Consider the following 13,700-nt stretch of genomic DNA (forward strand, 5'->3'; position numbering starts at 1 on the left):
CACAACATTGAAAAATTCATGTTATTCATGCAATGCTATGTTATCATGTCATGTGGTAATGCAGTCGTTTGTAAAAGCTTTCTGCTGATGTGCTAAAGGCACTGACACTCAGAATGTCGGCTGCAAGAAATTAAAGATGAAATAAGTCAATTTATCATTTAGTTGTTCAACAACAATCAACAAGAAAGAAAAAATCATATTTCCTTACTTTCCTTCCATTTTGGGTTTGATTTTCTAACATCTAAAGCCTCATGAATGCACTATTTGTTAGCTTACAATATATCTACCAATATATACACTCTGATGGATTAGCAACGTCAAGGAAGTTTCCAATCTCTAAATTAATATTCACACTAATGAAACAAATGGAACCAGCGGGCGCCTGTAACCTGACATCAATCTAAAAAATGATGGTATGCTCTGAAAATGTCTGACAGGATCTCTTGTTAATGGGCTAAAACATGTAAAACCACCAGTATGGTCCTTTAAGGGAAAGTAAACACCAGGATGTCTTGGTTTTAGAGTTTAAGGGCCATAGGATATATGGAATATGAAGCACCAGGGTTATAAAGTTACTACTCCCCCACACATGACTCGTACTCTTCTCGCACTACTGAGCCAAGAACGTGCTGGTTTCACGTCTGCTATAACGCCTGGAGCTGTGCTGAAACTCTCCTGTGTATGGTAGTGATATGGTCACAGTCTGGAGGAAGGGTATAATGGGTCAGGATGCGGTCAGATATGAGATCCCAGAAATGTTTGTACAGTAACCAACCCCTGCTGTCACTGTCACACCAAGCATGTCTGGCACGGCGAGGAACGAGAAGGGCTACCAGCACTAGCGACGCCTCCGAGGCAAGCAGGCTTAGAAGTTAACACTTTACTTTATACCATGACAGTCACTGTATGCGTCAGTCCACTGCCATGCAGAGACTAAAATCCATCACACAGTGTCAGACAGTGTGACAGTCGCTTGGTAGGTTGCTTATGTACGTACGGGCCAGATATAAAGTAAAGTGCAGCAGCATCTACAGTAGCGCATGTTGGTGGGAGAGAAAATGGCCGGCTCGGTTTTGGGGGGGTGGGGTGGGGTTACAGTGCACACACAGGGGGTCACAAGGGCAAAGCCTTTATACAGAGAAGCTCTTACCTGCCCTTCGTGCCTTTTGACCCCTTCCCATCAACCCTCTTTATAGTGAGTTTTACACTCCTACGCCCGGTTGCAGAAACAAAAGAGGGTGGGGGTGTTGATGAGCGAGGCGCTGGCACAACTATTATCAACTGGAAACTCTCCTCCCCTTTACAGCCTCATTACAAATATATCCAAAACAAAAGCCCATGCGTTGTTAGAGAGCGCTCAGTTTACAGTCTGCATCTTTACTGTAACCGGTCCTTTTGGAAATGAATCAAAACCATGAAGGTCAAACATGGAAAGGAAAAACTCAACTCCACTTTAGAGAGAACTTAAATGGCTAGTTTGAGCATTTGGGGAATACAGGTATCTGCTTTCTGACAGAGTTAGATGACAAGATCGATACCACTTGTCTGTATGATAAATATGAAGCTACTATCAAGCAGCCAGTTAGCTTAGCTTAGCATCAAGACTGAAGATAGCATGTGTAGCTCTGTCCAACGGTTATAAAATCTGGCTAATGTTCACTAACTAACATGTTAGACCTGTATTGTTTGTCAAATTTGTGCAGAAACTGAAGTGTATTTCATTTTTATTTTTCATATACTGGACTATTTCCTGCCTCTGGGTAGTTTGCAGGCAACCAGTTTGACCCCAGTTACTGATTTCAGGCCAGCCAAGAAATGGTAAGGTATTAAATGGGGACTTTGCATGGATTAAACAAATAATACGTAACATTTTAATTAGTGAACTTCATAGGTGCTAGTAGGTGATTCTGTTTGCCTTGCACAAAGGGAGGCTAGCTGTGCCCATGTTTTTTCCAGTTACGCTAACCAGCTGCTCACTGTAGCATCACATGTATCACACAGACATGGGCGCGATATCAGTCTTCTCATAACTCAGCCAAGATAGCAAATATTTCCCCAGATGGCAAACTATTCTCTTAAATTATTCTCTGAGTCTGGACAGTTCAGCCTTAATGGTCAACCCAACTACGTTGTGTAACGGTAGAAACAAGTGCCAAGACAACCTCCATCAGGAGTTAAAAAGACAAACATTGAAGCTGCTTAGTTCACAGTGGAGAGGGGACTGACATTATCACAGTATCACATTATCACTGACATTACCATGATTACAAAAGCTCAAATTACTGTCTAAATTAATATAGTATCACATGTGTGGAAGTCCTTAGCAGTTGTAGTGAGAGGGCTTTTTTTTTTTTTTTGGTATTTTTTGGTATTTCTTAACAGTTCAACAGTAAGTAGGCTCCTTACCCCTCTTTGAGCATGATCGGTGTTTCAATACTCTTCTGATCCCATTTGCCAGAGGTGGAAATCAGGTCCAGGAACTGTGGAGGGAAGTAAAGGATGTCACATATATGATCGTGGAGGCAAAGTCCAAAAAAACATCTTTTTTTAAATGTCTAGAAGAGGACATCTGATCACGTGTCTCCATACCAGCTGAGATTTATTGCATGTAACAAGGATAGAAAACGAACACTCACATTCTTCACAGCGTCCGCATACTTCTGCTCATTGAAGTAGTCATAAAATGCGGCCATGTAAGACTCTTTGAAATTGGCCTTGGCAGGAATAAAAGCATGGAAAGAAAGCGAGACAGCGAGAGACAAATCAGCAAGTTGTGTTTGAATTCATCTTTTTAGAGTGAAATAAAAATGAAGCCACTGGGATGAAAGTAGAAAAATATATTTTAAACTCACAGATTTGGACTTGGCGAGACTTCCCAGAGTCTGGATCGTCTTGGAGATGAGGGTGAGGGTTCGAGAGGTGGCAGGATCCTAGAGAGACAAAAAGACATGAAATAAAATCAGTCAAGTACAGTCTTAACCTGGACCTGGCTGGCTACAAAAATCACTGTTTCCAAAGTCAAGAATGAACTTTGAACTGCAGGCACAAGACATCCTGACTGTGAAAAAACATTAAACTGGGACAACTAAGGTGATATAATATTAAATATATATTTCCAGCAGCAGCTCTTGAAATATGTACACATGTGAAGAGTATACAGTAGTTATTGACTCACTGGATGGTGTGGTCTTAGATGGAACAAGTTGGGGGAGAGGATGGCTGGAGCGAAGAAACGCAGGAAAATGAAGCTGCTCACTGCTGTGTATCGTACATCTTGGTCGACTAGATAGCAGAAAGAAAAGACAAAAACATGGATTTAACATACAGATTATACTTGCTTAAATAAGACCTAAGGCATTACATATACAGTCAGTCTGGATGGAGAAAAGGGGATTTGTCCTTTGTGATCTGAATAATATATACAGAAACAAAGATTTTTATAACAGCTTGTTTTTCCTGTGAAGGCAGTGCCCAGTGGCTGCCAGCAGGGGGCAGCACAATACATGACACGGTACATATGCAACTCTCCTCACATAACCATAATAAGTGTGTAGGAGGTTTAATTGTTTTCAGGCTTGACACAAATAGCAGAGCACACAAAGCGTCCTTGAACATCTTGCACATCCTGTTCTTTATAGTCTGTTTCCTGTTCCTTATTAGCAGCTTGCTTTCTTTCTTCCCGTCTCTTATACACCATTCAGGAGGTGAGCTACCTTGGAAACGGGTGGCAGCGGACTCTCTCAAAGAGAAGAAGATATCACACATGACGGTGGGACAGCGAACGCCAGAAGTGGTGATGACGTTGAAGATGCGGTCTACGTAATGGCGAAGGTTTTCCTGAGGAGAGCAGACGGGGCACGTATGTCAGTTAACACAGTGACCACAAACAAACAAACAAACAAACAGACAAACAAACAAACACACTCATGTTTTTACCCTGTTCGTCTCCAGGTTTTCAGACTCTTTGAGCTTGACCGGGTCGATTTCACAGGGTTTGTGTTCTGTGCAGATCTGTGAAGATTTATAAAAGTACTGAAATATCCATTCATAACTGATTTAACAAGATACTGATAATGGTGACACAAATTAAACTAGTGCACTCAGTACAGTGCCAATGTCCACCAAGCTTACAGTCAAGATGGTGGCGAAAATTACAAAAACTGGAATTTATTCATCTCGCATCATCATGCCTAACGTCAATGGATCATAATACATCAGGTATGGATTCCATATAATGGAGACCACACCATTATATGGATGTCAGTTTTAGAGCCACGCCAAAGGCCAAAATGTGAAGAGGAAGCCAGATTCAAAACTGCTCACTTTCTGGCAGGTTAAGAGAAGCGAGGAGTACAAAACAGAGCAGTCAATGAAAAGGGATTTTCAAAAATTATGAATCCCCGCAACCACAAGATGCCTGAGCATCGAATGCATGGGCTCAATAAAAAGAGTCAGTCAAATACTTGAAGAAAGGACAAAAATAGGTAAGTACAACAGTGCATACCTCATCTATGATGGGTTTGAGTGTGACTTGCAGATAGTGCATTCCTGCCAGCTTCATGGTCTCATCAATACACTTGGAAGTCAGCGAGTTTCCCCGGAATATGGTGTTAGGATCCCTACACAAAGAGGGCAGGGAGTGTTTGTTTTTGAGTATGGATCAGAGCAGCAGCTTCACAAACAACATGTTTTTCTAAGAGTCATTTAATAAATTACATCATTGTGGCTGCCTATTTTTTCAATGTCAAATCAAAATGCTAAGCTATGTGACGACGAGCTCTTTTCTTAAGTCATTTTAATTAACAATCTCTCATAAAGACAATGTGGTGATTCAAGACTACATCTGCACCTGATTTAGGAGTGAAATTAAAGGGATCAATAAGGAAAATCTCCAACATCTGAAGCAACTTCCTCTGCTTCCTCTGATAAATACACTGCACAGCATGTCCACAATATGGGAGTTAAATTTACGCAACAGCTGGTACAACTGTAGAGCTGAATTGTGACAAGTATTAGATGTCAAGCTGTGGTTTCTGGTGTTTTTCATGCAACAGGACACTCACTGTGTGCGGTTGACTTCAGCGTGAGCGATGGCGCTGATGAAAGGCACAATCTTGCCATAGTGAAGAAACAGACGCACAAGGGGAATGGCGGCTTCTTGTTTCTCCCGACACACCTCCCCCAGAATATGAGCCGTGGACGCCGACACGGGCTGAGCAGAGGAGTAAACATGCAGCACTCAGTGTAAAGTGTAAAGCAGTTAACAGAACAAGATACTGCAAAACACCCAAATGTGTCTAAGCAGAGCAGAGGCACGTTCAAGTGCACATACCCCTACGTTAGCAGAGTGCAGCAGCAGATCTCTGAGGGGAGTGTAGTGTTCGGAGGGGAAAACGTGGTCCTCAGTGTAAACGATGTTCAGGCGCAGAGAGCCGAGCTCCTCCACCTTCACTGACTTCCCTCCATTCTCCCTGGGCTGGAGAAAGTACCTGAAGATGAAAAAAACAGCTGTTTTCAGGAACAAACCTCTAAAAACTGGTTGCACACTACCTGCCCAACACCTGTCGGCAGACAGACACAGTTAGCGACTAGCTGGTGAACATAGTGGAGCATTTAGCCGCTAAAATACAAATATTTAATTCATATGAGTAGGTGGAGACCAAGTTGCATTCTATGGGCGACAACAAACATGACAACAAATGAATGATAATGTTGCAGCATTTCTACTTAATGTGTAAATAAGCAACTTGTTGCTTACACGCTCACCATATGAACTTCATAATACCATATGTCAATGTTGTGTTTGCAGCTGGCCAGAAAAATCTATTAGTGAAAGTTTATTGTGATTGAAATCTAGAAAATTGAGATACTGAATATATTCCCTTTAAATAAAATGTTATGGTCTGAGTTGGACTGCATGACTTTTATCCTCTTTGTTCAGATTTCTAAAGCAGCGCTCTCATCATTCATTGAGACAAAGTGTTGAGTTTTCCACAAGAATCATGTCGTCCGAGGCAGAATACAAAAACAGACTCTGTTGGGTTAGCACTGTTGGAAAAGAGCATTCATGCTCAGCGAAATCTACCCTGGTTAAATAAAAAACTTTAAACAAGGTCTGTGGCCAGTGCTGATTCTTGTTGCTATGGCTCTGCTGTTGTCAATGATAATGAAATCAAACCCAACCAGCCCCAGCAGTGGGTCAGGCCGTGTTCAGTGGAAAAAACATAAAACGAACCCGAAATGATTGATGGGCCAAGAGGGGAGTGTGTGAAAAGAGATGACAGATTGAGCGATGTTCCTCTCACCATGCATCATGGACCCCTGCCTGACCCAAGACCCGCAGAGGAACGCGCACGCCTCCCAGGAACTCGTCCCCAAACTTCAGGTTGCTGGCGTTCCACAGATCCACCCTAAGCACAAACCACAGTTTGAACATGAACATGGGAGAGGCTTTAAAAGACACCAGATTCAGCACAGACACTGGCGCTCTGTCCCTTAAGAAAGCTACCGGCTCACCTCAGCGCCAGCTTGTCAACGTCCTCTTCTTCAACATCAAACTGCCGCTTTGTGTAGCTTAAGGGCCGTGTCACCTAGAAAAGCAGACAGTAAACATTCAGCATAAACCACGCTGAAGTTAGTATTTCCTCCTGGTAAACTGAATCATCTACATCCTGAAAAATTAGGTGGTAGAAGCAAACAGTTGAGCCACATTTAGACAAAAGCTGAAGCAATTAATTGATTGATTCTCAATTGTGATGACTTCATGTGGTCCTTTATCATCTATGATGCCAAAGCAACTTAGCATCTGGGAAATTATAACAATATATTGAGAAAATAATGGGCAGAATGAAGACACCAGTTGTAAGTTGCAGCCCTAATTGAGAGATCAGGTGCTTTGTCATTAAATTGCAAAGCATGTGATACTGTTCTGTAATGTGCACATTTGCACATTATTTTGCTGAATTTAGTAGTTGTTTTGTTTTCAACAAGGCCAAAATGAGCCTGGATCTGACTCTAAGCTCACTATCTGGCAGATTTGGATCCAGCTGGGAATTATCACAGACTGGAATGTGGCCTGCTCCATGTAAGTTTGGAGCAATAAGAAAATAAAATTTGAAGCAATAAAAAAGGACAACCACATGACAGACACATTATAGATGGGCCTGTGTTTGCATGTGGACGTGGACCTCTGCCTGTGACTCAGAGGGGGACTGCAAGGCAGACAGCACCACAGGGCATGCAGGGTCCTCATGTGGTGGGGAATAAATGAGATGGTCTTGTCGGATTGAAATCAATGGGCCAGATTGTTTGGTGGTTTGTCTGAATCAATCATACTCTTGTCCTGCTGTCTTCCAGTGCTGCAGCGGGAAGGCCAGAGGGAGGGGCGACGAAAAAATGTCAGAGCTGTGCTGCTGCTGATGGAGGGTTAACGGGGACAGTGTGAACATGTGTGTCTGTGTGTGTGTATGAAAAATATCTATAAATATAAACTCCTGAATATAATTGAATGTAAAAAGATATCAGAGAAAAAAAATACTGCAAATAAATACGACAAATGTTAATGTGTTTCCAGGTTTCTGAACTTTTAGCAAATGGATTTAAACAGTATAATTACATAATGGTATGTAGAGGATTGTGTGCTGAAATGAAATACTGTAATGTATTCTCGTGTATTCTCTATGGCAACTAGTAAAGATGAATCATTTCTTCACATTTGTTTGAATTTGGTGAAAAGCTGATTTTTATCGTTGTGCCAGCTAACATTATTAAGCGAGGCAGCTAGCTTGTTGATGTCAGTTACACAGGACAAGCTAATGTTTGCTTATTAGCAAGAATTAATGTTATGTTTTGTAACTATAAGTTATTGTGACTACTGTAGAGGTAAAGGCAATGAAAACCAAAATCTGAATAAGTAGGAAGATGAGATGAATTCAGGTTTTTAGCTAACTAGCTGCTGAACATTTTAGTGGCTAACTCCACTGTGCTGCTAACTGGGCTCAGGCTTTAACTTCTCTCCTGCAGCCTAGAAAATAGACCCGAGGAGCATAGAAAAGGACAGAAGTTTTTTTTGCAGTTTTGTTAGTAAAACTTGTATCATCAGTTCAAATTTGTCGATGAAACTCGATGATTTAATCAACTGTTTTGGTATCCAAATTGAAAACACGCGCAATTATCCTTTCTCATAACTGCATTCACCATGTGCTCTCAGTATTAGAAGGCTGCTCTTAAAAAAACAAAAAACAATTGTAGTAGGACATTGATATTATTATTTGAAGTATAGTGTGGACGGCTGCTAGTTTGGCCAATAAAATACGGCTTTACTGCAAGTCATACTTTGAACCTTAATTTCTCAAAGCGCACCACAAATCACAAACCACAAGCCACCACTGCAGACAGAAATCTATCATCCCAAGATCAGAACATGAAAAAAAGAAAAGAAAAAAGCAGAAGTAGCAGATGTGATTACATTCAGAAGAAATCAGGCTTCTCACAAAGATTTTTGATTTTACAAGTCGCTTTCTTGCTTGGTCTGCTGCGTGGTTACTTTCAGGACCTGCACACCCACACAGGTGTTCCTCTTTGCTTAATCAGACCTCTGGAATTCTGCTGGAATTACACCATGAACTTCACAAATCCATAAGAAAGATCAAGGTGTAACTTGACCCACCCAAGCAGGTGCAACAAAAACAATTGCATGCTGAGAGATAAGTAAATCAAGGCCAGTTCAAGCACACCCACAGTCACATATGTCAAACTCAAGGCCTGCGGGCCAAAACCGCCCTGCATGATAATATCTAATTACTTAGAGCTGGCCCACCGGTATATTGCACGCACCACTAGTACTATAAGTCCAACAATGCACTGCCAGTGCGTTGGTGCGTCAATCAAAGGCCCGCATGCATGAGTCCCTGCCCCACACATTCATCAGCAGCCTGATGGAGCTCGTTACCTGTGGTCAACTTTCAGCTACCCTCTCCCCGAAAAATGGCTGAACGGACGGTGGACTTTGAAAATGGAGGTTTTCAAAGCAGGTGAGAGACAGAGTATGTGTTCACAGATATGAAGGACAAAGCTGTTTGTCTTCTGTGCGGAGACAGTGTGGCCGTCATGAAGGAATATAACATAAGAAGACACTATGAAACGAAACACCGTGACAGGTAAATTACTCCGGAAAAGCTGCAAAAAGAGCCAGAAGAAATGAATGCAACTGATTTTTCTTGTATTTAATGTCTAATATTGCTTATAGATAAAAAACGGTCTTATAAACTGTGTTAGTTCCAGGTTCAAGTGTCTGGCTTAGAGTAGTGTACATCAGAGAGCAGCACACTCAGGTTTAATATATATTGATTTTTTGCACTCTTTGGGCATTTTTGGGTTTTGTTTGAAGGAAAAATTATCTTATGCAGATAATTGCATAAGAAATGAATGCAACTGATTTTTAATTTATTTCATGATTAATGTTGTTTTATAGGCAGTACCTTATAGGCTGTGTTAGTTCCAGGTTCAATATGTGCAATATGGTCATTTCAATCAGTTTTCAATAAACACTGAACCAGCCCGGCCCTCAACTTGGAACAATTTTTTTAATTTTGGCCCACTGTGTATTTGAGTTTGACACTCCTGCGTTAAGTAGAAGAAGTCCAATTAGGAAAAACAAGTAAAAAAACCTGTGTGGGTGTTCCACAATACACAATTTTAGAAGATACAAGCAACTTCTCTGTGTTCAGAAATATGGCCAAAAATATGTTGACACCACTGTCCAATTAAGAGAAATCTGATGTTTTTTTTGCTCCGACATGACAGCGGCCCTGTGCACACAGCCATGAGGTCCTTCAAAATGTTTTTCCCAGTCTGGTGTGGAGGAACTTGAGTGACCTGCACAGAGCTCAGACATCCACCCCAACAAACACTTTTGAGATGAACTGGAATGCTGCATGCAAGCCAGGCTTTGTGGCCCAACATCAGTGGCTGACCTCATTAATGCTCTTGTGGCTGATGGGAGCAAATCCCTGCAGCCAGGTGCCAAAATCAGAAGTGCATAGGCTGTTATAACAGCATACAAATCCCTGTGGCTTTGTAATGAGAATATAAACAATTACATAAGGTTGTATTGTTCAGGTGTCCACAAACTTTTGACCACAAGGAGTAGTTATGAAGCCTTACTATCCCTCTGGCTTTGACAACATGATGACACATCTTTATAACAACATACAATTTAATGTCAAACAAATCACACATACCTCAAAATAGAAAACCTCCTCAAACTGTGGATTGTTGGTTTTCCGCTTCACCTTGGTCTTCTTGGCTTCTGACCTGAGGGAAGCAGAAAGGCAGGAGATAAAAACCACATGTTTATCCAAAGTTAATCCAGTTGTGTCTGGTGGCTGGTGAACTCATGTCCAATCGTGTGAGAGATCTTACCTTGAAGGTCCTAGTAAGGAGACAGCAGCGTAGGGATCACATTGGCCATTGACGATTGGAAGACCTTGGCACTCCAACACCCTGTAGAAACACACAAAAGATAATAACACATTAATATGATGCTAATTTTAATGCCCCATTAGCACAATATGATCGAATTCAATGTGCTAGTATAAAAGTTAGATGGTGAAAAAAAATGTTCATTTTAAACCTAATATAGACAGTGCAGTATCTTTACCATGCAAAGGTGTTTTTATGATGCTAATGTACCTTTTCTATGGCTAGTTAGGAGGAGCTAGTTTTGCTCTTTTTAAGCAACAGGAAAAATAGCAGTACATATAAAAAGAACAGGAAATAAAATTTTCACATGCTACATATCAGGAGTCACACAAAACAATCGAAATATACTCTCAGAAGACACTTAAAGCTCTATTAATCTTCGTACTATCACTTAGTCAAACGACTAATGTGAAAGGGTCAACAGCACTGCAGAGACCAGTGCGAATTAACACCCAGTCCGACACCTCTGTAAAGCTTTTAGCTTCACCGGCCCACACAGACAGCATGAGCCTCGCTGCTCTCCTCTGCCCTCTTACACTTTATAAAACAACAGGAAGCTAAAAGACCACAACTGGGTCTACATTATCAGGTAAACAAACAGATGAGCATGATTATTCTGCAGATGATGTGGTAAAAAATGGCTTAACAGAGCATTAATTTCTAGTTTGAATCCACACGTGGACATACAAACAGGGGCATTTTCCTTCACCGTGACCACCTCCTCTTAAGGGGGTGTTTTTTGGTGCGCACCATGGTTTGACTGACAGCTCACTCAGCACCCTTAATTGTAAAGATCTGTAGTGTTTGAGTGAGTGAAAAAGGCATTTTTATTGACTAGAAACTTCATCTAAAAAGAGCATCATATCAAGCGCTCCAGTCAACTTCCCCCTTTTCAAAGACATACAACATCTGGTCCATTCATTGTGGAGCTTACTCCTACGCTGGGAGTCCTTGCAAGTGAATTTTGGCCCCGTTATGAGTTCTCTGAGAGTCTTCTCGGCATGTAAAATGTCCCCTGGTGTCAATCTTAGGTGTGTCAGTATGTATGAAGGGTAGAAACAGAGCGGGACAGATGAAACGAGATGGAGGGAAGTAATTCCATTTGAGCTGTTGGCGCAGAGTTGTGCCAATATTTTAAATCCTGTGTGATCCAGCAGCTACACACACAGCACAAAGACCACTTGAGAGAAGCTAGAGAAAAATAAAATAAAAAGCAGAAGAGATGGTATCCTGAGGACTCATGATTCAATGGTCGAGAGATCAGCGTACGAGGGAGATGTCGAAAAAAAGCAAAGCTCAGGTAGGACTTAATCTTCAAATGTGGGTCCAGAGTACGACTCAAGCGCCTCAGACCACCAAAACAAGCAGCGGGAATCATTTTTCTATCTAATTCAGCAGAAGTTCCTTTTTCCAAATAACATCGCATATATTTATGCATGTAAAGATGTAGTAAAACATATCATTTGTATTCTTTATATTCAAAATTTATTATCATGATAACTGCATACAAATCATTCCAAGAGAGTGTAGCCCATACAATTTTGGACATATGCTTTTTATTTTACGTACATATCTTCAAATATTGCATGTAGTAAAAAGTATGTAAAAAAAAAAAAAAAAGTAAGGATATACTAAGCCAGTAAAGATGATATTATCAACCAACAACAAAAAACCCCAAATGTTTAATTTCCACTCTTTCCTTTCCATAATGTTGCCAGACACTTACAATAACAATCTGAGCCTGTCAGTGGCAAAAAACAAACACTTTTAGTGGACGTACTTTTCAAATATGGCAAATGTGCAGATGGATCGTTGAAGCACATTTCGCGGATGAATAAAATAAAACAGTACACCAGTACACATAGACCATGCACCAGTTAGCTAAAAATGGGCACAGCTCTGGTTTGCTTTTAGCAGACACTTAACCTTTGTTGTGAAAGATTTTATATCTGGAATGAATTTGATTTCTCGGTTTTGGAGAAAGCTGACTGCACAAATTTAGATCTATGGTGTGGTATTTTACTCTTGCCATTCACAATGCTCCTTATCTCCCTGCTCCTGTGTTGTCTTTGGATATATCTGGAAACCATGATTGAAATGAAGACGACTGCACATTGACTGCACAGCGGTCTTTCTCAGGTTTGATCACACATATGAGAATAATTTCTACCTATTTTTCAACAGTGTCATCGGTCAATCTGCGTGAAAGTCTCTCTCTCCCTCTATCGCTCTCTCTCTCTCGCTCTCTCTATCTCTCTTCCTGTCTGATGACATCATGCTGTAAGGGGATTAGCACCCAAACAGGACAGGACACCCAGCGGGACGAATCACTTCCTGTGTGTCACGGTGATGCACCACTACTCACACCGCATGATGAATTACGCAGCACATCGCAGCGCTGCCCACAACTGAACTAACACACATGCAACAGCTTGCACCATCCTGCTGACACACACACCCACACACAGGTTCCTAATAAGGAATAAGGGGTGGGCTGGGTTAAGCATCACTAATGCCAGAGCGCTTCCTGTCCAATAAGCTTGTTTATATAACCCCTGTTTGCCCTACTATCCAGCCCTCTCCCTCTCCCTCTCTCTCTCTCATCACCGCTGTGAGCTCTGACATGCCAGACAGTGGTGGTAAAGCAGACTTATTTGTTTTAGTCGACATTACTCATATTAGGTTAATGTGCTTCTTTTCTACTCCCACGTATCCTGTCAAAAACAATTTTACTCAAATAAGAGTGAAAGGAATTACATCACAGTGCCAAAAACCACACACACAAGCGGATGTGATTATGAGACAGTGTCATAGGCGGGTCTCTCCAAGTGAGTGAAATGACATATGAAATTAAACAAGGGTATGAGTATCTTTCAAAGGTATTTTATTATAAGGTGCTTCCTGTCCTCAATGTCATTCATCGTATTGTTCAGCCTAATACCCTAATACCCATGTTCAGCATTTTCCAGTGGTGCGAGAAGTATTCAGATATTTTACTTAAGTAAAACTGACAAAACCACACTCTAGAAAAATACAATTACAGGTGAAAACTGTTGAAACTATAGAGGTATATAAAGGTGCACTCCTGTCACTGTATAAGGCTGTTTTAGGGTCTTGGGTAGTTCTGCTGAATATGTGAAAAAAAGCTATTGAAAGCCTTTGTGGCTCCAGAGCCAGCCGCCTCATGTGATGTCACTTGAGTCAGCATCACATGGAGC

The 13,700-nt window shown here is 41.2% G+C and overlaps 1 protein-coding gene across 4 annotated transcripts in view; it reads right to left on the reverse strand.

Moving 5' to 3' along the window:
- Nucleotides 1–13,700, reverse strand: part of rasa3 (RAS p21 protein activator 3) — a 44,065-nt gene that overhangs the window by 6,666 nt on the left and 23,699 nt on the right. For 2 of the 4 annotated variants that reach the window (XM_070960450.1, XM_070960441.1), the window contains exons 6-19: nucleotides 10,423–10,503; nucleotides 10,242–10,314; nucleotides 6,517–6,590; nucleotides 6,306–6,410; nucleotides 5,333–5,489; nucleotides 5,064–5,212; nucleotides 4,505–4,619; nucleotides 3,937–4,011; nucleotides 3,714–3,837; nucleotides 3,176–3,282; nucleotides 2,853–2,930; nucleotides 2,637–2,714; nucleotides 2,407–2,480; nucleotides 1,151–1,210 (exon numbers count right to left, since the gene is read on the reverse strand). In XM_070960450.1, coding sequence (XP_070816551.1) covers nucleotides 1,151–1,210; nucleotides 2,407–2,480; nucleotides 2,637–2,714; nucleotides 2,853–2,930; nucleotides 3,176–3,282; nucleotides 3,714–3,837; nucleotides 3,937–4,011; nucleotides 4,505–4,619; nucleotides 5,064–5,212; nucleotides 5,333–5,489; nucleotides 6,306–6,410; nucleotides 6,517–6,590; nucleotides 10,242–10,314; nucleotides 10,423–10,503 — 1,350 coding nt within the window. The remainder of the gene's footprint in view (nucleotides 1–1,150; nucleotides 1,211–2,406; nucleotides 2,481–2,636; nucleotides 2,715–2,852; nucleotides 2,931–3,175; nucleotides 3,283–3,713; nucleotides 3,838–3,936; nucleotides 4,012–4,504; nucleotides 4,620–5,063; nucleotides 5,213–5,332; nucleotides 5,490–6,305; nucleotides 6,411–6,516; nucleotides 6,591–10,241; nucleotides 10,315–10,422; nucleotides 10,504–13,700) is intronic. The other 2 variants (XM_070960458.1, XM_070960467.1) reach the window with 1 other exon arrangement.

The sequence above is a fragment of the Chaetodon trifascialis genome, chromosome 1 (assembly GCF_039877785.1).
Source record: "Chaetodon trifascialis isolate fChaTrf1 chromosome 1, fChaTrf1.hap1, whole genome shotgun sequence".
Taxonomy (NCBI): domain Eukaryota; kingdom Metazoa; phylum Chordata; class Actinopteri; order Chaetodontiformes; family Chaetodontidae; genus Chaetodon; species Chaetodon trifascialis.